This window comes from Neodothiora populina (genome assembly GCF_041146345.1).
Source record: "Neodothiora populina strain CPC 39397 chromosome Unknown canker_contig_1, whole genome shotgun sequence".
NCBI classification, from domain to species: Eukaryota; Fungi; Ascomycota; class Dothideomycetes; order Dothideales; family Dothioraceae; genus Neodothiora; species Neodothiora populina.
In genome coordinates, this window is record NW_027191419.1 from 521,226 (window position 1) to 539,687 (window position 18,462).

General features: G+C 51.9%; 7 protein-coding genes across 10 annotated transcripts; 2 read left to right on the forward strand and 5 right to left on the reverse strand.

Annotated features, from left to right (window-relative positions):
- Window positions 1-190: 190 nt before the first annotated feature.
- Window positions 191-919, reverse strand: AAFC00_000148 (uncharacterized protein; the record flags this gene model as incomplete). Of its 2 annotated transcripts, none has more annotated exons than XM_069340716.1 (3): window positions 191-536; window positions 621-721; window positions 848-919. In XM_069340716.1, 3 exons carry the CDS (start codon window positions 917-919, stop codon window positions 191-193), a joined length of 519 nt encoding a protein of 172 aa, XP_069196350.1. The 2 variants fall into 2 exon arrangements, with proteins under 2 accessions (XP_069196350.1, XP_069196349.1); XM_069340715.1 differs by having other exon boundaries at window positions 848-907.
- A 619-nt stretch (window positions 920-1,538) lies between these two features.
- On the forward strand, window positions 1,539-4,235 carry AAFC00_000149 (uncharacterized protein; the record flags this gene model as incomplete). Its single annotated transcript, XM_069340728.1, has 2 exons — window positions 1,539-2,852; window positions 2,904-4,235. The coding sequence occupies 2 exons, from the start codon at window positions 1,539-1,541 to the stop codon at window positions 4,233-4,235; spliced, it is 2,646 nt and encodes an 881-aa protein (XP_069196351.1).
- A 1,152-nt stretch (window positions 4,236-5,387) lies between these two features.
- AAFC00_000150 (uncharacterized protein) lies at window positions 5,388-6,625 on the reverse strand (the record flags this gene model as incomplete). The annotated part of the gene is made up of 3 exons (XM_069340752.1): window positions 5,388-5,940; window positions 6,081-6,105; window positions 6,232-6,625. The coding sequence occupies 3 exons, from the start codon at window positions 6,623-6,625 to the stop codon at window positions 5,388-5,390; spliced, it is 972 nt and encodes a 323-aa protein (XP_069196352.1).
- A 482-nt stretch (window positions 6,626-7,107) lies between these two features.
- Window positions 7,108-9,096, reverse strand: AAFC00_000151 (uncharacterized protein; the record flags this gene model as incomplete). 2 transcript variants are annotated; one of them, XM_069340764.1, is made up of 4 exons in its annotated part: window positions 7,108-7,787; window positions 7,838-8,106; window positions 8,165-8,461; window positions 8,528-9,096. In XM_069340764.1, the coding sequence occupies 4 exons, from the start codon at window positions 9,094-9,096 to the stop codon at window positions 7,108-7,110; spliced, it is 1,815 nt and encodes a 604-aa protein (XP_069196353.1). The 2 variants fall into 2 exon arrangements, with proteins under 2 accessions (XP_069196353.1, XP_069196354.1); XM_069340763.1 differs by having other exon boundaries at window positions 7,838-8,112.
- Window positions 9,097-9,766: 670 nt separating this feature from the next.
- On the reverse strand, window positions 9,767-11,458 carry AAFC00_000152 (uncharacterized protein; the record flags this gene model as incomplete). Its single annotated transcript, XM_069340775.1, has 1 exon — window positions 9,767-11,458. The coding sequence occupies one exon, from the start codon at window positions 11,456-11,458 to the stop codon at window positions 9,767-9,769; it is 1,692 nt and encodes a 563-aa protein (XP_069196355.1).
- A 1,264-nt stretch (window positions 11,459-12,722) lies between these two features.
- AAFC00_000153 (uncharacterized protein) lies at window positions 12,723-14,322 on the reverse strand (the record flags this gene model as incomplete). 2 transcript variants are annotated; one of them, XM_069340789.1, is made up of 7 exons in its annotated part: window positions 12,723-12,856; window positions 12,909-13,068; window positions 13,125-13,517; window positions 13,564-13,799; window positions 13,851-13,945; window positions 13,995-14,082; window positions 14,142-14,322. In XM_069340789.1, the coding sequence occupies 7 exons, from the start codon at window positions 14,320-14,322 to the stop codon at window positions 12,723-12,725; spliced, it is 1,287 nt and encodes a 428-aa protein (XP_069196356.1). The 2 variants fall into 2 exon arrangements, with proteins under 2 accessions (XP_069196356.1, XP_069196357.1); XM_069340790.1 differs by having other exon boundaries at window positions 14,142-14,226.
- A 921-nt stretch (window positions 14,323-15,243) lies between these two features.
- Window positions 15,244-17,348, forward strand: AAFC00_000154 (uncharacterized protein; the record flags this gene model as incomplete). The annotated part of the gene is made up of 5 exons (XM_069340799.1): window positions 15,244-15,641; window positions 15,767-15,928; window positions 16,004-16,188; window positions 16,243-17,002; window positions 17,057-17,348. The coding sequence occupies 5 exons, from the start codon at window positions 15,244-15,246 to the stop codon at window positions 17,346-17,348; spliced, it is 1,797 nt and encodes a 598-aa protein (XP_069196358.1).
- Between the last annotated feature and the right edge of the window lie 1,114 nt (window positions 17,349-18,462).

The following is an 18,462-nucleotide window of genomic DNA, read 5'->3' on the forward strand; positions in this document are numbered from 1 at the left end:
GCTACTCCTCCTGTTATAGACATAGAGCATATCAAACGACTTCTGACCAATGTACGGTCCAGGGTAGTGGTATTGAAGAAAAGGTGTTTTGAGACGGCGCATGGGGCGCAACTCCAGACTCCAGAAGATTGTATGCGCGAGCGTATCGAAGGCTCAGGTCGCTAAAACGTGCAAGAACTGGCAGATTCCACTACCTCATCTCGTCGTAGTCCTCCTTGAGTGCCCTGCCGTATCCTCCTCTGCCGGGATCAAACTCTTCTCTGTATTCATCTCTGACCTGGCCACCGCTCTTGCCTCTTCCATACTGTCTGCCCTCGATGAAACCCTCATCTAGATCGGTTCGAATGATGCGCTCATCGAGTTTGGTGCCACCGATGTATTTCAGGCAGTCCAGAGCATCGGCGTGAGTGTAGTATTCGACGAAGCAGAAGCCACAGGGCGTCTTCTGGAAGCGATCGAGACCCATGACCAGACGCTTAATCTCGCCGCATTTGGAAAAGAGCTCGTGGATTTGTTCTTCAGTGGTGTAGAAGGAGCTATTCGCAGTGGTGAGTTTAAATCAAGTGCGATGGACATGACACGGGCGGAGTGAAACTGGTGGATGTGAAGGGATGGCGTACAGGTTACCAACGTAAAGAGTTGTTGCGTCCTTCAACTTGTCCTCGATTTCAGGCGAAGGTTCCCGAGTGTCATCAGGCGCGCGCACATACTTGCGCTTCTTCTATGTACATGATGGCAGATTAGCTAGTGACTCTGGCGCAATGTATTGCATTGATCGAAGATTGATGCAGGCACTGGACTCGGTGCAGAAGCAGATGAAGATGTTCCAGAGGGAAGGGCGCAGTACCTTGCCAATCGTGTATGAACTAGGTCTATCGAGTCTGTCGACAGTGCTCCGCAAATGCATTGTGAGAGCCATGTTGTGTGTGTGGTGTGCTGCAGGGGAGATGGAGAAGAAGGAAAGAGATAGGGAAAGTATAGTATTGCGCAGGCAGGTACGATTTGAGTGACCAAACAAGAACAAGCTGTAAATGACAAGCTGGGTAGGTAACTTCCTCCTCCTGTAGTTTTGGTGATGTGACGAGTTGACTGAAAGTGAAGATAGTAATGTCAGATTGATGAATAGGATAATTATCAAACAACGATGAAAACAACAATCAAATGAATCTGTATCTTTGACGGACAAATTGATTGTATAGCGCGGGTGGCCCGAGCTCTGTGATGATTTACGACTGATGGTTACTCTACACTCTGTATGCCGCTCTGCGTGTTTTACCTCGACCATTTTGGATTCCTGACTGTTCTCGCTACAGCGACCCTTGCTTGATCATAATACAGTGTTTGCCTTGCCAGAACACACAGGATCTGGTTGCGCATCCCAATCTGTGTTGAGTGTGATTCGTACCTCTTTTCTTCACAACCTGCGATACAACAACAACGCCATTTGCTGCTTTTCTCGCATTTACTTCGACCACCGCCGACACCATTTTGGATACGACTATCAAAAAGTGTAATGATTGGCAGGTGAAGATAGCAGAATGCCCAAGGTCCTCAGTTACACGCCATCATGGCTGTCCCGCCCGTCGCCTGGTTTCAGCTTTTTCCAGCCAGACGCGCAGACGAAAACACCCGTCGCGCTGAACAATGGATTGGGAAAGAAGGTGGAACATCACTCGCAGTCGCGGACCATCGCGCACAGAGGCACAGAGATATTTGCTGTAGTGGGTAATGAGATCCGATGGTCGAATCTGCTCATGTTAAGGGATGGCGCAAAGGAGCAAGATGCGCAACCGTCAACTGACGGTGCCGACGCTGCGTCCTTCAGACGTCTGAAAACTCCCGTCTCTGGCCAGATTCGCCAGCTTGTTGTGTCCCCTCTTGGAGATTTTCTGGCCATCCTCACTTCGCACACTGTTCATGTCGCCGTCCTTCCAGACTCTTCTCATCTCTCATCGCCGGATACTGCGCCTCTACGCCTCAAGACTTTTCAGTTGGGTCCCACTGCCCATGTCTTGGAACAAAGTCCTGTTGTTTCGGCATTATGGCATCCCTTAGCTCACTTGGGTGCTTGTCTCGTCACTGTCACCGCTGATGCCTGTGTACGTGTGTGGGAGCTTGATCGTGATGCTCGTCACTCATTCGATGAGCCTGCACTCGCTTTGGATCTGAAGAAATTGGGTAATGCTTCTTCAGCAGATGAAGATTTCAGGGCTTCAAAATACGGCACCAGCAAAGCCTTCTCCCCCGACTCGGTCGAAATGGAGGTTGCTGCTGCTTGTTTCGGTGGCAGTGGCACATCCGAGGAACACGGCTGGTCTCCCATGACCCTCTGGCTCGCCATGACCGAGGGCGATGTCTATGCCCTTTGCCCTTTGCTACCTTCCAAATGGGAACCCACTCCCACTACCATTCCGTCTCTGTCTACTTCGGTCGTCTCCAAGGCTACCATGATCTCCCATGATCCCGATGCTTCAGCAGATGATCGCCGCATTACCGAGCATCAACAAAAATGGTTGGCCGACATTGATTCCCAAGATCCTCTTTCCTCCACTCACCCGGACACGTTTCGCCAATCCGATGTCTACTTCCGTCCCACGAGTCCTCCAGCCATCCCGAAGCTGCAGGGTCCCTTTCAACTCACTCCCGAACCAGAATTTAGTGAAGTCTCGGATATCTTTGTTATTGCTCCAAGGATCGATGATGACGCTATGTTGGGTGACGAGGACGAGATGGACTTTTTCGAGCCCGAAGGTCTGTCTGTGGCCGTCATTTGTTTGGCGACTAGAGATGGCAATGTCCATATTTGCTTAGACCTTAATGGTGTCGAGGCTCAATGGCTTCCCTCAAGACGCGTAAGTCTTTACAGCCTCAAATCCGTTGACATCAGTATTGACCAGCAGCAGGCCAAATTTCAACGCGAGGATTTGGAAATCTCCTATAGCGATCTTGTCCTGGTGGAGACGGTCAAGTCTGGCGCTTCTCTGCCATCTCAATCGTCGTGGCCCACTTTCACCAAAGACCCCACCAACCGTTACGCTTTCTTTATGACACTTAGCCATGGCTTGTTCTCCTACTCGCTGAATCCTTGGATCGCGAACCTGGAGCAGGAGTTGGCAAACCCGACCGATTCAGGAGCTGCTTTCCGCCTTGATATCTTATTGGAATCGGAGAGAACGGCTGTCGATCAGATCTTGCAGCTTGCAAACTCATCGGACGAGACAGTCAACTTCAATGCTTGCATATCCCTCCTTGACCCTGACCTGGGCTGGGTTGTTTTGATCAGCACAACACGCAATCAGCCGTATACCGTCATTCTGGATATTCCAGTCGACAGCGACATGTACGACATTTTCGCTCCTGATTCGGCGCCCTTGACTTTGCCAGCTCCAGAACCTCGCCAACATTATCAACCTGATGAAGCCTTCTTCACACCATCCACGCTCCCCGCCTTCCTCGACTCGGTCACACAGTCCGCCAATACACGACTGAAGAAAAGCGATCTCAAGGCTCAGGTCCGCTTCTCACCCGCCACTCTGCAGCTCTTGACAGAAGCACACCGTGTCTTGTCCACCGAGACGAATAGACTGGGAGCCGCTGCTGCTGATCTGTTTCGTCGGTGCGAGCGCATGAAGCTCGAGCTCACTGAGCAGATCCGCAGAGTGGACGAGATCGCTAAGCGCATCGAGTCCGTCACAGGTGATGACGACGAAGGCGCGGAAGATGAACAGAACAGCGGATCAAGCGTGGGTCGAGTGGTAGGAAGAGAAAAGATCGAGCGCCGCATGGCCACGGCTACGGATCGCTCTCAACGTCTACAAGACCGCGTCGAGGCGCTCAGGCGGAAGATGACCAATCTAGGTGGAAAGGAGCTCACAGCACGAGAAGAAGCCTGGGCAGAGGAGGTTCTCGCACTGAAGAAGAGTATCGGCGGCATCGACAAGGACGAGCCCACCGTTGAGCAAGCAGACAACAGCAGCGAAGCCAAATCGCTATCGAGCCGTCTAAACACCGTCGCGGAACTGCAGAAAGATCTCCTTTCGAAGGCAAAGGCTGTCCAGGACAGGCAAAACGGGGATGCCGAAAACAGCAATAACGACGGTCTCGATGGTGCTCGTGTGCCATTGGACTTCAGAAAACAGAAGATCCAACAGGTAATGCAGCTTTTGCAACGTGAGACGGCATTGGTCGACGCTGTCACGGAACGTCTGGGAAGACTAGGTGGTATTGGCTCCTAAGAACCAGGCATTAGTCCACGTTCGGTAGCTGTTGCTTGTCCATTGTACAATATAGAAAAGAAAACGTCATCAATGAGTGAAATCAGTAATAGGTATTATTCACTTGCCCACTCATTCTGTACAGAAAATGCCTGACGATCATCGCAGCACTGCGACCTGATGTAGCACTACTCTCTCTATCGCCTACAGTGAATCAAGGATGGTAAATAGATCGACTACGGTAAGCAGCTGCTGGCCGACATAAGGTAATCTGAGGTACGGCAGGTGATGGAGCAAACAGGATGGCTAACCTAATGAGGCTAGTCTGTTTCTTACGCTTGAAAGCATCGCTTCAATTATGGAGCTCTCATCCGGCTACAATAATCGAGTGAGATAAGACAGACACAGTGTGAAGATGACCATGAATCGCAAGCGATCCTACAAAAAGAGAAGAGAACGATGACATGACCTAGGATGGCTTCCGCCCCTGACTCATCTCAATTTCTGATCATGGTCGGTAACGCAAGCTTGTCGAGGCAAGTGCAGTTCATTCGTACTTTTGGATCGTAGTTATTTGACTTATGGCTCGGGAGTGTCGAAAGCGAGCTAGGCGGTGGCTAGCCTGTTGAGGTTAGCTTTCATCATTGCTCTTATCGGTGTCACATGCGTTTCGCTGTTCAGTCAACCAGTTGTTGCTCACTGGAGCTGCAGGAATGGAGTTGTGTTGTGTGGCACTTTGTCTTCCTCTTCTTCCTCCTCTGGAGCGTAGCGATGGTTGTTTGGGTCTCTTCCTTGCTGGAGAAAGTATCGTGAGTTTCAAGTGGCTTACGAGGTCGGGAAGAGGCGGCATGAAGAGGGAGAAAGCAGAGAAGAACAAGCAAAGCAGTATGGTCAGAAATTGATTGCATCGCTCCTTCATAGAGTAGGGGAATGGGTCATTTGGCTATGTATATTGGTTGCTCCGGCTCCAGCCACCTTGTAAATCAGTCAGAAGGCCTCGAGTCTATCTAGGCTTCTCATAACTGCGCAATCAATTAGGTTTCATGCATAGACAGCCTTCATCTACTACTTCTTCACCTCGCTCCTTCACTGTACCATATTCTATTCTATGTTGAAGATCGTGCGTATCTTATCGTGTCATTCATATCGAAAGGCAAGAGACAGATGTGTCTCTCATGCCAAAGCAGACCCCATACCTCTAATACCCCTCTTCTCAGCCTCACTCAACGAGATGCCAAACCACTTCTCCAGAACCTCGATCCTCTGCTCTTCCGTCTCAAGCTCTCTACTATCCACCGTCTCACCCTCCACCACCCTATTGAATGTATTCCCAAACACCGATCTCTGGCCCGTGACTTGATCCCCGTCAACTTCCCACTTGACGCACACTACCGTCCTGGTGAACCAGCTGCGCGGACTCGTGCTGGTCCAGTGATTCATGACCTCGAAGTCTGCTGGAGTGAAAGACGTGTTGTCCGGGAAGCAATACATTGGTTTCCAATCCTCGGACGAGTGGTTCTGTTTCTCGTAGACCCATAACTTGTCTTCTGAGGGCGAGACGCTGGGCAGATGGATGTGGGAGTAGCGCACGACTTGCGTAGGCCCGATATTGCGCTGCGGGTTGTGGTGGAGGAGGGGCAGAGGGTGGGTTGGTCCGCCGCCGCCAAAGCCGACGTCCACGCCGTAGCGTTTGTCGCCGATTGTGACGATGTTCAGCATGTGGGACCTGGTATCTGATCAGAGAGAGGGCTGCTCCCGAGGAAGGAGTGGACGCAGGAAGGAGAGTGCTCCGGTATCTGCTTATTCACAAGGATGCGCAAAGGATAATACCCTACAACCCATCAGGTATCCTTTTTCTTCACTCACCAACCAGAGTATTTCTTCTCGTCACCTAGACACAACAACACAGTCAGTCAGCTTTCCTTTCTGTCTTGTCTTTCTTCCGCTTTCCACTTGCCCTCTCACACTCCACCAAAAGCCAACCCAACAAGAAAAAGAAGGAAAGGAGAAAACTAACCTCCTTCAACAGCAGCATCAATCCTCGGCCCAGTAGCCAAGACCTCAAACCCCAATCCCCTAAGCACATATCCAAACAGCGCGTTATTCTGCATACAATACCCACCCCTCCCTGCGCCTGTGGCCCTCCCTTCCCTGCGCTGCACAACCATCTCCCACAAAACCTCCGGATCAATTGACACAGCATGATGCGTCGAGTAATGCAGATCCAGGTTCTCAAACGGCATAGACGCCAGCGTATATCTTTGCAGCGCGGCGAGGAACGCTAGACCTTTCGATGGGTCGGTTGCGACCGCTGCGCTGGAGGGGCCTGGGGCGTGGCGGTGGGGTGAGGGCAGGCCAATGTGCTCGTAAAAGGCCGTGAGTTGGGTGGGGGTGTAGATTTGGGATGTCATTTGCGTGGGTAGGGGGCTCGTTGGGGGTTGCGGTGGTGGAGAGAGGGGAGATTGGGTCCTTGTTGCTTCATATAGTCAATTCTCACCCGTCGTCGTCGTCCTTGTAGTACAGTCTATCGCATAAAATGTATATATGCCGATATACCGCAGGCTGCGGTCCGCATACCTGCGCATACTGTAGAATAAGGTACCTTACCTTACCTTTTGCATCACTGAGCTCACACTGTGACAAAAAAAGCTTAAAGTGCGCTTTCCCCCGCCTACGTCACTTTGCGAAGCGTGCTCGGACTTGGACTGGACATATCTCCGTCGCCTGAGCGGGCTCTTCGATCGTCTGGTGAACGCGGGGAAAGGTAAGGTATCCTGAAAACATCGGAGAGATTGACGTATTTCCCATGCCCATGTAAGAGAAGAAATAAAAGAAAAAACAATTGCGCCCGTGTCCGCGTGGTGTCGACTGTCAGAACTCCCCGCGTTCGGACTCATATAGCGGGCGCTGCCTCGCTGTATTCTCTCTGCCAAGCTACTATCTGCTTGGTCAGGACATCCATCATCTCTCTGCTCGTCATCTCGTTGAAGCGATCCTGAGATCTCGTAGTATCGGGATCTCGAACGGGACCGCCCTTGATTGCCAGAGTATGCGTCGCCGGAGCCCTGACTCCGGTCACTTCGATCTGGGCTTTGTTGATGTAGTCGATCATCAACGTTGTCGCCTTCTTCATGTCGTTCAAACTCATTCCGTCCTTTTCCCGCTCCTCATTGACATCTGCGTCTGCTGCCAGATGCCGGGCGTTCTTACCCTTTGCCTTGCTGCCTTTGGACTTGACAGGCGCAACAGCCTCATGGACACTGCTCGGGCTGTTTTTGGAGTGTGAAGCGGAGTTTGACTCGGCGGCGGTGGTCGATTGCGGATCCTCACCACTACTTGTTTGAGCTCGAGCTTGCGACGTGGGGCGATGCGGAGAGTCGGCGTCTTTCAGTGAGAAGTCGCGATCCTTGGTGTGTTGATTGCGTCCAGAGCGCTTCTGCGTTTTTCTGTTGCCACCCTTTTTATGCGAGCTTCCAGGCGCCTGCGGTGGAGCGAAGTCTCTCGGACTCGGAGGCTGGGACGGTGTCAGTACGATCGCGCTCTCTGGCTTCGGCGTGTCTTCGATCGCTTCCTCTGCAGAGACAAGTCAGCACTGGTGTATACGTTGTTGGAGGGCTACTGACCATCTCCTCGCCGTCGTCCAGCTCTCTGCTGTCGTCGACCTGCCGCCTCAACTCGTTGAGCCTCTCGCGTCTGTGCTCTATCGCGCTCGATGAGCTCTTTTTGTCGGTGGCTTTCGCCCGCCACACTCCTGGCTTTCTTCGATGTGCCTGCCGATGTCCTCGTTGCGTTGTCGTCATCTGAATCGGCCATGTTCGAGGCAGTGTGCATTGTGGATGGAGGATCGGGTGATTCTGAGTTGGTGCGCTGGCGCTTGACCTCATGTCTGAGTCTGTATCTTTGTGCGTTAGAGACAGAGGGCAAGAACATCACAGAAGCAAGGAACCTACTCGTCGCTGCTATCATCCCTGCCGCGTTTGCCCTTCCTGAGACTTGCAATGGACAGACCCGAGGGATTGCCTTCGCCCTTGCTCTCTTCGATGACCCTCCGTAGTGTCTCCTCGTCTTCATACGTCTGGCGGCTGTTCATGGTAGACCTGCGCTTGGCGGCCGTCGAGTCAACGCTCGCCCGTGATACATTTTCCCGCTCCTTTGTCGCTTTTGCGTCGCTGTCTTTGGTGAAGGAGGCTTTTCGAGCCGATTTTGCCTCGTGAGGGTAGAGCGGCAGATAGCGTGAATAACGTTGACTGCTCGGAGACGTATCAGTATGCCGAAGTGCTCAGAGCAAAGGTGGATGATGTGGGACGACTTACCCGCGTGAGTCAGACATGACATTGTGAAGGCTCTTGTCGCACATTTCGCAAAAGTAGTTTTCGGGACTCTTGCTCTCGTCCATGATACCTACACATCCTCCATGCTGCCAGACATGGCATTTGTCGCACTGGATGAATAGACCTCCGGCGTCTTCAGACACGCCTTCGATAGAGAGGTCGCTTGTGAGAGGCGGACCGGGATATTCCTGGTGACCACAGACGCAGCGAGTGACATCGTCCTCTCCTTCACCTGCCTCTACATCTTCATCCATGTCCACATCCAGTCCTCTTGCTGTATGTCCACCGAGCTCGTCGTCATCGGCAGTCTGACGGGTACTACGGCGGGCCAAGGGCAGCGCACCGCTGACTTGGATGGCGCCGTCACGGTCGGACAGCGAGGCTGGAGAGATGGATTTGTGGCGTGGCGAGGTTCTGTGGTGCGATCGGGTGTTGCGCTCTGGGCGAGCAGAGGATAGCGAAGATGAGCTCGTCGCAGTCATCGACGACGAGTGTGAATTGGGGTGTGATCGATTGGGAGGAGAATTTCTTGCGCGGAGCGAAGAACGCATTCTTGCTTGCAGCAGATGGTGACGTCGGTATCGGTGATGTATTGGCAGCAATGATCCCTCAGAAGAGGCTGCGATTTGAGAATGAAATAGAGCGAGGTGCGAGGAAGGCAATTGCAGGATCAAGTCGTGGACAGTGACGCCGGGAGAGTGATTGCTTGCCGTCTACTGGTGAAAAGGTTCATCGATGCGGAAAGAGAAATCAAAGGCAACCGGACAGGCAAACTGAGCAATGAATCACACAAATAACCACCAGGTTGTCGTCAGCAATCAGTATTAGGAGGAGCAATCATCTTGGTGAGAAGGAGGAGAGAGGCAGAGAGGGAGAGAGAGTGCCCGCCTTCCCACTGCACCACTGCTGCACTGCACCTTCCTATCCACACCAAAATACGCTAATCACCTATCTTTGGCTTAGCGTCGCGACAGGCCAGGGTCCATCTTGTTTTACTCTATGACACAGCACTCGCACCTAAATATACCTCGATTTGTCTCTCGTCGGCTACATTACCTCTGATCAACATGCACATTGACAGGGTGCAGGTACATCATGATTAATGGTGATAAAAATGTAAATTGGATTAAATACTCATGGCTCATACACATGTTTTGCTACGGGATAACTCGTCAAAGGAATAATGCTTGCAGAATGATAGATGGTCATCAGACAGCGGCTCTACATACCCTTGTGGGTACCGGCAGCAGGAGCACCGTTGTTTGGACACGCGGTCGAGTTGATACCGTTGGCGCTGCGCAGGCTGGCGTCCTTGGTCATACCATTATGAGTGCCGTTGAAGCGAAGGTTGCTGATGCCATCGTATCCCTTGACACCGGTGGCCTTCTCGAGGCGGCTGGCAAGGTCCTCAGACACCTCGCGGAAGATGGCGATCTGGCGCTTGATGATCTCCTCCTTGCGGCAGTTCTTCATGTGGCCAGCAACGTTGTTGATGAAGCGGTCCTTGGCACCAGCGTCGAACACCTTCTCCCACAGGTTGCGAGGTCCGACGAAGTCCTCAGGTCTGATCTCAGAAAGGAAAGTGACAGCCTCGCCAATGAAGTGACCGTGCGTCTTGTCGAGGTTGATGCTGCGCTCCCTGAATTGGATGGGCGAGATCGAAGACAGGTAGTTTGGCCTTGAGCCTTGGTTGTAGAAGGCCATGGTGCCGTCACGCTGGAAGTTGGCCATGCGGTATGGGACACGAGGGGCGTTGACAGGAAGCTGCTGGTAGTTGACGCCAACACGGTGACGGTGAGTGTCGGGGTACGAGAAGAGACGACTCTGGAAGACGGGATCGGCCGAAGGCTCGATACCAGGAGGCAAGTGAGAGGGGTTGAAAGTAACTTGCTCGATCTCGGCAAAGTAGTTCTTCACGTTCTCGTTGAGGAAGAATTCTCCAACCTTGCGGAGAGGGAATTGCGAGTGGGGCCAGACGTGGGTCAAGTCGAAGACGTTGATCTTCTGCTTCTCCCAGAGCTCCTCGGCCTCCTTGGGCTTCATGGTCTGCACGCAGACATCCCAGCCAGGGTAATCGCCGTTCTCAATGGCGAAGAAGAGATCCTTCTGGTGAGCATCGGGGGAGTAGTTGTTGGCCTCCTCCTGAGGGATGAAACCGGTGCCCTGCTTGGACTTGAAGTGGAACTGGGCGTATACCCAGTCACCCTTCTTGTTAACAAGCTTGACAGTGTGGCCATAGTATCCGTGCATCTTCCTCCAGTTCTCAGGAATACCGCGGTCACCCATGAGGATCATTACCTGATGGATGGACTCGGGGTTCTGAGAAAGGTAATCCCAGAACATGGTTGAGTCATCAGCACCAGTCAAATGAGTTGCGGGGTCTCGCTTCTGGGTGTGAATGAAGTGAGGGAACTTGGCGGGGTCTCTCAAAAAGAAGACGGGGGTGTTGTTGGCGACGGCATCCCAGTTGCCCTCGTCAGTGCGGAACTTGACAGAGAAACCACGAGGATCTCTGGCACAGTCGTGAGAACCAGACTCACCGCCGACAGTGGAGAAACGGACGGTGACAGGGCACTCCTTGCCAGGCTGGAAGATGTCGGCAAGACATAGATCGTCGATGGTGTCAGTGGTCTTGTAGTATCCGTGAGCACCACCGCCCTTGGCGTGCACAACACGCTCTGGAATACGCTCGCGGTCAAAGTGGGAGAGAAGATCAATCAAGTGGAAGTCCTGCAACAGGAGGGGGCCGTTCTCTCCGACACGCTGGGTCTCGTAAGGGTGAGGCATTGGCACGCCATTGCTGGTCGTGTAGAGAGTATCCTCAGATGTGGCGTTCTTGTCGTCATTGTAATCACGGTAAAGATCACCGTTCTTGCGACCATCAGCCGCGTGAGCTTGAAATGAAGGAGCCATTGTGATGTGAGATTTGCTTTTTTGCTAATAGACAATTGGCAAAAAGAAAGAAGATGGAGACTTAAACCAGGGCTGTCACGGCAGCATATATGTACCCATTGATGATGAGGCGGGAGGGGTAAGGTATCTGCAGCGAAGGCGAATCGTTGCCGCACTAGTCTATGAAGTCATTCCTTCCACACGTATATCGCTTCGAATAATCAACCCTCTCATTGGCCAGGCTCTTCGGCATTTGCCATACGTTTCGCAGCTAGTTCCATCTGCTATGGGGTACATGAATCTTCTAAGCTCATCGCACCGGATTAGCTCTCTTATTCGAGAGGAACTATCCGTGGCCATGGCAATCCACGTTTTAGGCTACCATATTTGTCCATCAAGGATCGCTAGAGGCATCCCAAAACTACTCGATATATTTATTCAATGGGCGCGACACAAATGCAACCCTTGAGGACTTCTTCCCTTTGTCTCTGGTCTTGGAAATGCACGTTACGTTCTCTATGTAAGGAAGGTGCCACTTCAGATGTACCCCAGACATGGCACTGTAACTTCTGAATCATTATCGGTCATTTCGCTGTAATCGGACATTTCTTGGAGATGCACTACGCTTCCACTCGGCAACTGCCGTCATCGAGTTGCGACACAGAGTTCGAATCAATCTCGGCCCATCTTCAACAGTGCAACAAGGTAAGTTTCTCTGTCCGCCTATCCTCAGCCCAGTGCGGCTGACGGTAGGCGCCGTGCAGCACAGAAACTGACAAATGTTACGATCGTCAGTGGGTAGTCCATCGATGCATCAACCTGCTCGATCCAGCCGGCCACACACTCTACTTGTATCGTGGTTTATTCCCACATCACCGAGGTAGGTCACCCCATCGTTGCTGACGGCTCGCAACCAGCGGCAAATGCCGTATTCTGAAGCTTCGCGTCTATACTGTACCTATCTTGTACAGAGCACACTAGATTCTCACGTTTCCACGCCACCTCCTCATGCACGGTGCTGTACGAATGCGGCCGTTTGTGCGGGAGTATCCTTTTGAGCCGAAAAACTGCTGGGAGACGTGGTCGATGTGTCACTGTGCCATCTGGCGCGTCTCCAAGGTCCTCGGAAAGAGTTTCCATTCTTCTGTGTTCATTGTTTCTATCGAAGAACTGTATCTATCCTATTCACTCCGGGACGACGTGTGCCGTACCTCGTACGCGCATGCCTGATGTTTCATATCATGATGGTTCGCTATACAGCACTGTCCCACACACGACGCTCGAATCAACGGAGGAACTCTTTGTTGAATGCTCTGCCAATCACCATCCTCCTGATCTCACTAGTCCCTGCACCTATCTCGTAGAGTTTGGCATCTCGCATTATCCTTCCAGCCGCAACTTCATTCATATAACCCATTCCTGATAAGAGTCAGCTAAATGTATCACATAGCTCGTCGAGGACGGAACTTACCGCCCATGCATTGTATAGCATCCATGCTGCATTCTGTGGCTCGCTCTGCTGCATAAAGAATGGCTCCAGCACATTCTTGGGTCTTGATTAAGGGATTCTCGGGGTTGCTGTCGATTTCAGCAGCCACCGAGTACGTGAATCCAGAGGATGCCTTGTATTTCTGCCATCAATCAGGACCAGCAAGCTAAAGTCGCAGTATCTTTGTCAACAACTCACCGTGTACATGTCAGCTAGCTTCCCCTGTAAGAATTGATTCAGAGCAATCGGCTGGCCGAATTGGTGCCGCTCGTGGACGTATGGTAGCGTCACGTCCAAAGCCGCTTGCATGAGACCGAGTGGGCCAGCACTCAAGACTAATCTCTCGAGATCGAGACCTTCCATTAGCACCCTGACACCTTTGTTGATCTCGCCGAGGACATTTTCTCTCGGCACGAAAACATCATCAAACACGAGCTCGCCGGTGTTGCTTCCTCGCATACCGAGCTTGTCTAACTTTCTGGTACAAGAGAAGCCCTTGACACTAGTGTCAATGATGAATGCCGTAATACCCTTGGAGCCAGCTGTTGGCTCCGTTTTGGCATATACGATGATAGTATGCGCATCCGGACCCTATGCGCTGATCAGTGAAGTCACACATAGGATGGGGAAGTGTTACATTGGTGATCCAGAACTTCTGGCCCGAAAGGAGATATCCTCCGTCGACCTCCTTGGCTTGCATCTTCATGCTGACCACATCACTTCCGGCTGAGTGCTCAGACATGGCCAGCCCACCAATTTTCTGACCCGAAATGAGATCCGGAAGAAAGCGTTGTTTCTGATCGTCGTTTCCATTCAGCATCAGCTGGTTGACGCAGAGTTGGGAGTGGGCTGCGTATGATAGCCCTATGCTACCTGCCGGGCCGTCAGTCTAACTCTCTTGTTGCTGCAGCTCGGAACAGATACCTGATGCTCGCGACAATTCCTCCATTACTATACAGTGTGCCTGATATCCCATTGCCAACCCGCCATAGTCTTCATCTGCGGTGATCCCGAGGAGTCTTCGATGCTGTCAGTGTCAATCCAGTAAGCTTGGTAGAGGGCACTTGCCCAGCTTCACCCATCTTCTGCCACAAGTCCATTGGAAATTCATTATCCTGGTCCGTTTTCCGCGCGACATTCTCGGGGATCTCACGTCCTGAGTATCTCAGATGTCAGCATTACTACATTACTTACGATTAATGCTACTGGACGCACGAGCAAACTCTCTTGTCCGTTCTCTGATCTCGTCCAGGTCTTCCTGCACTGGTTTTACGAAACCTTTGGGATGCTTTCTTGACATCCATCGACAACAACTTGGTGAGTTCCGCTGCGCAAGAGTCCCGATCGTCGGACGGGACCTTGCTGAGGTGCGAAATACCGCTCTGATTGTCGCCATGGTAGGATTATGTGTTGTATTCCGATGATGGGTAAACTTTTGCGTGAACAAGACCTTATACGTTCTGTCAAGATATGCTTTCTTACAGTCACCTTCGCCAGAGCTATACTCCAAATATAACGCAGCAGCAGTGACTGTAGCCAGAAAAGCGAGACTTCCGAGCCTATTATTATTCGAAATATTTTCTTCTCTTTTCTTGTCTAATAATCAAGAACAAAAATTATACCAGTACTTGCACTTTTTCTCTCGTCCATAGCCGAAGTCCACCGAAACAGAAAAGGGTGACCTACAAAGGATCATCGCACGACGAGGAGGAGGTGAGAAGACCGCATAAAACCGGGGTAAACCATTTCTATTGTGGGGTAAGTGCAAAAGTAAGGTAGGTAATGTGTCACAAGGAGGGGGGAAAAGGGTCCCCTCCGCCTTTGTTATTGTTCGGTTTCCCCGCACCGCTTATCCACGGACGGGGCAAGGGTCAGGTGAGGATTATAATTGTCGAAGAATGATATAGTGCCGCTCGCTGTGCTACTGCGGCTAGATTGCTGTGAACTGTGAATGCTATATCGTTTGCAGACTGATATCATGGGTGGTTGAGTCTCGTCGAGGCTTTCCTTGAAGTCGTGGTTGATTGATCAGTTGACTACCTACTCTGTACCCGGAACCTCTGCTTGACGCCCTTAGTTTCACTCCTTTCTGCTCTTCTCCAGACAGACAACTTCCATTCCGCGCCCGGAGAGCGGCATCGCGGTGGATTGGCAGACAGGTACACAGGTTGCGCAGATTTGCACTCGTAGACTTCGCGGTGGTACTCTTCACTCTTTATCTGTTCTTCCTCTTCCTCTACTCTGTAGCAAGATCTCAATTTATCTAAACCGACCCCCGAGAGCCTGTGCCCACGAACCAAAGGGACCGACCAGCATAATGGCGACGATGCCTCTCCCGAGAAGACCAGGTCTTCCTCCCGGGCTAGCGAGAATGATACACACATCCTCTCACGCACGACTATTGACACGAAGGAGTAGCAGCACGTTATTGAGGACTGCACTGCTCGCACGATACAGCAGCAGCAGCAGCAGCAGCAGCAGCCAGACGAACAACACACGCCGCACAAGGTCAACCTACACATCTCCCTGGCAAGCGAAGCAGATCTCTATAATCCAGAGCAAAATCGACGTGAACTCGACCGAGTACATGGAGAACAAACGCAACATGGACGGGCTAGTGCAGCAAGTCACGAAATTGCATGAGCGGGCCGCGCTGGGGGGCTCGGATAAGGCGAGGGAGAAACATGTTGGCAGGGGCAAGATGCTGGCAAGGGAGTGAGTGGATTTTTCTTTTTTCTTCTCTCTTACTTTTTCTTTTTATCTTGGTGGAGATTATGCTATTGGGGGATCTGCTTGGTGGTTGTGGGATTATTTTTCTGATTGAAGTGAAATAAAACTAGTCGCGTTACGGCGCTGGTCGATCCTGGTCAGCCGTTTCTCGAACTCTCGGCTCTCGCTGGCTATGATATGTATCCTGGAGAAGACGTGGCGGCTGGTGGTATAGTCACTGGCATTGCTAGTGTTGAAGGTGTCATGTGCATGATCGTGGCCAATGATAGCACGTAAGTCGTCCGTGATGGAAACAGAAAATCCAGTAATGGAGAGAATTTGCCTCTAAGCTGAATCTTCCTGCAAAGGGTCAAAGGAGGCACTTATTATCCAGTGACGGTCAAGAAACATCTCAGGGCACAAGAGATCGCCCAACAGAACAGGCTGCCGTGCGTCTATATGGTCGACAGCGGAGGCGCGAACCTCCCACATCAGGCCGATGTCTTTCCGGATCGTGACCATTTCGGCAGAATCTTTTACAACCAAGCACGCAGTATGGAACCTTCCCCCGAACCCAATCGTAATTCCATGGCTGACTGAACAAAAGTGTCGTCGATGGGAATACCTCAGTTGTCGCTTGTCATGGGCCCTTGCACCGCAGGCGGCGCCTACGTTCCAAGCATGTCTGATGAATCCATCATCGTGCAGGAACAAGGCCACATCTTCCTCGCCGGGCCCCCGTTGGTCAAGGCAGCGACAGGCGAGGTAGTCAGTGCAGAAGATCTTGGTGGTGGAAAGTTACACAGTGAGATCAGTGGCGTGACGGATTATCTGGCGGTCGACGACGCTCATGCGATCATACTCGCCCGTCGATGTGTCAGCAACCTCAACTACTCAAAGGACTCGTCCGCGGTGCAGACCGCAACGTGGGAAGAGCCAATGTATGACGTCGAAGAGCTCGGTGGTGTTGTCGGGACCAACCTCAAAACACAAATTGACGTGCATGAGGTGATTGCACGCATCGTTGACGGCAGTCAGTTCAGCGAGTTCAAGCCGACTTATGGCAGCACGCTCGTGACAGGATTTGCTTCGATCTACGGCCACCAGGTGGGCATCATAGCAAACAACGGTATCCTCTTCTCCGAATCCTCGCTGAAGGGAGCTCACTTCATACAATTGTGCGCCAGCCGTGGGATTCCATTGGTCTTTCTGCAGAACATATCTGGCTTTATGGTCGGCCAGGACGCAGAAAAGGGAGGTATAGCAAAGAATGGAGCTAAGCTCGTCACGGCCGTGGCTTGTGCCGAAGTACCGAAATTCACAGTCGTATTCGGTAGCTCGGCGGGGGCCGGAAACTATGGGATGTGGTATGTACTACCCAGTCCATGATTGATAAAGACACGAGCTGATGCTAGATACAGTGGTCGAGCCTACTCTCCGCGCTTCCTGTGGACTTGGCCCACGGCAAAGACCAGCGTCATGGGACCAGAGCAGCTTTCCTCGGTCATGGAAGCAGTGGGCAAAACGGTCGATCCCAGACTCAAGGAGCGCATCGAACTTGAAAGTGAGGCGACCTTCTCCTCCGCTAGACTCTGGGACGATGGCATCATACCACCTTCGCACACGAGACGGGCGTTGGGGATGGGCCTCCAGGCAGCAATGTGCGGAAGCGCGGAAAAGAAGGAAACACGGTGGGGTGTGTTTAGGATGTAGAAAGGGTGCACTCGGCTCGGCAATTGCGCAAAGAGGAAGAGCCAAGCCGAGTGGCGCTGCAAGTTGCACTAACCCGGCGAGTGGCAACCAGTGCAAGACATCTCGACAGTGTTATAGAATGGCGCATCGATTGTGGTGTCGTCTACGGCTTCTCCGCGTTTTGCTTCGACTCGCGGTGTCAGTATCATAGCCGTCGTCCCCGAGACGACGCCGCCTCCCACCTTCCCTCTCGTAACCGCCGGAGGCTTTCGACCTGGCAAGGTCACGGTGGATAATTTGCCTGCAGACATCTACGAAGACCTCGTTCACATTCTGTCGGCGACGAGCACTGGTCTCGTAGTACGGCACGTTCCCCCAGCTCTGGGACACGTCGAAAGCCTGAGCCCTGGAGACGGATCGGTCCTCCTCTAGATCGCATTTGTTTCCAACGAGTACGATGGGCACGTTGGGATCATCCTTGAGATTCACGAGCTGTTCCCGTAATTCGGAGAGCTCATTCAGCGAAGAATTGGAAGTTATACTGAAGACGAGGAGAAAACCTTGGCCTGACTTCATGTAGAGTTCCCTAGCATTATAGATCAGCAGAGTTCAGCGGCCGTATGGTCGATGAATTGTGAATTACCGCATCGCCGCTGTTCGATTGTTAGTCTCAAAAGCAGTGTAAGAGAGGCAGTAGCGTGAACTTACTGAATTGCTCAGTTCCAGCAGTGTCGAGGATTTCCAGTATGACCTGTCGTCCCTTTATTTTCCAGTTAGGCATGTCCATATCCACTCGGTCACAGAATTCGAGCTCACATCGACATCTATCTGTTTGCGATACGAATCCTCTATCGTCGGATCATATCGCTCAATCCAAACACCTTGGACGAATTGAGCTTCGCGACGTCAGCCTTGACTCATGCATGGCTCGCACAAAACCATTCAGCTCACCTGTCAAACAACTTTTCCCGACACCACCTGTTCAAGGGGAGAGATGTGAGTTGATGGGTAAATACTACAGGTGGTAAAGGGGCTGGCTCGTTGCTACACACCTGAGCCCAAAACGACTATATGGTACTCTCTGATGTTTCACTCATTAACCGACAGTCCTTTGTCATATCGAACAATACTGCAA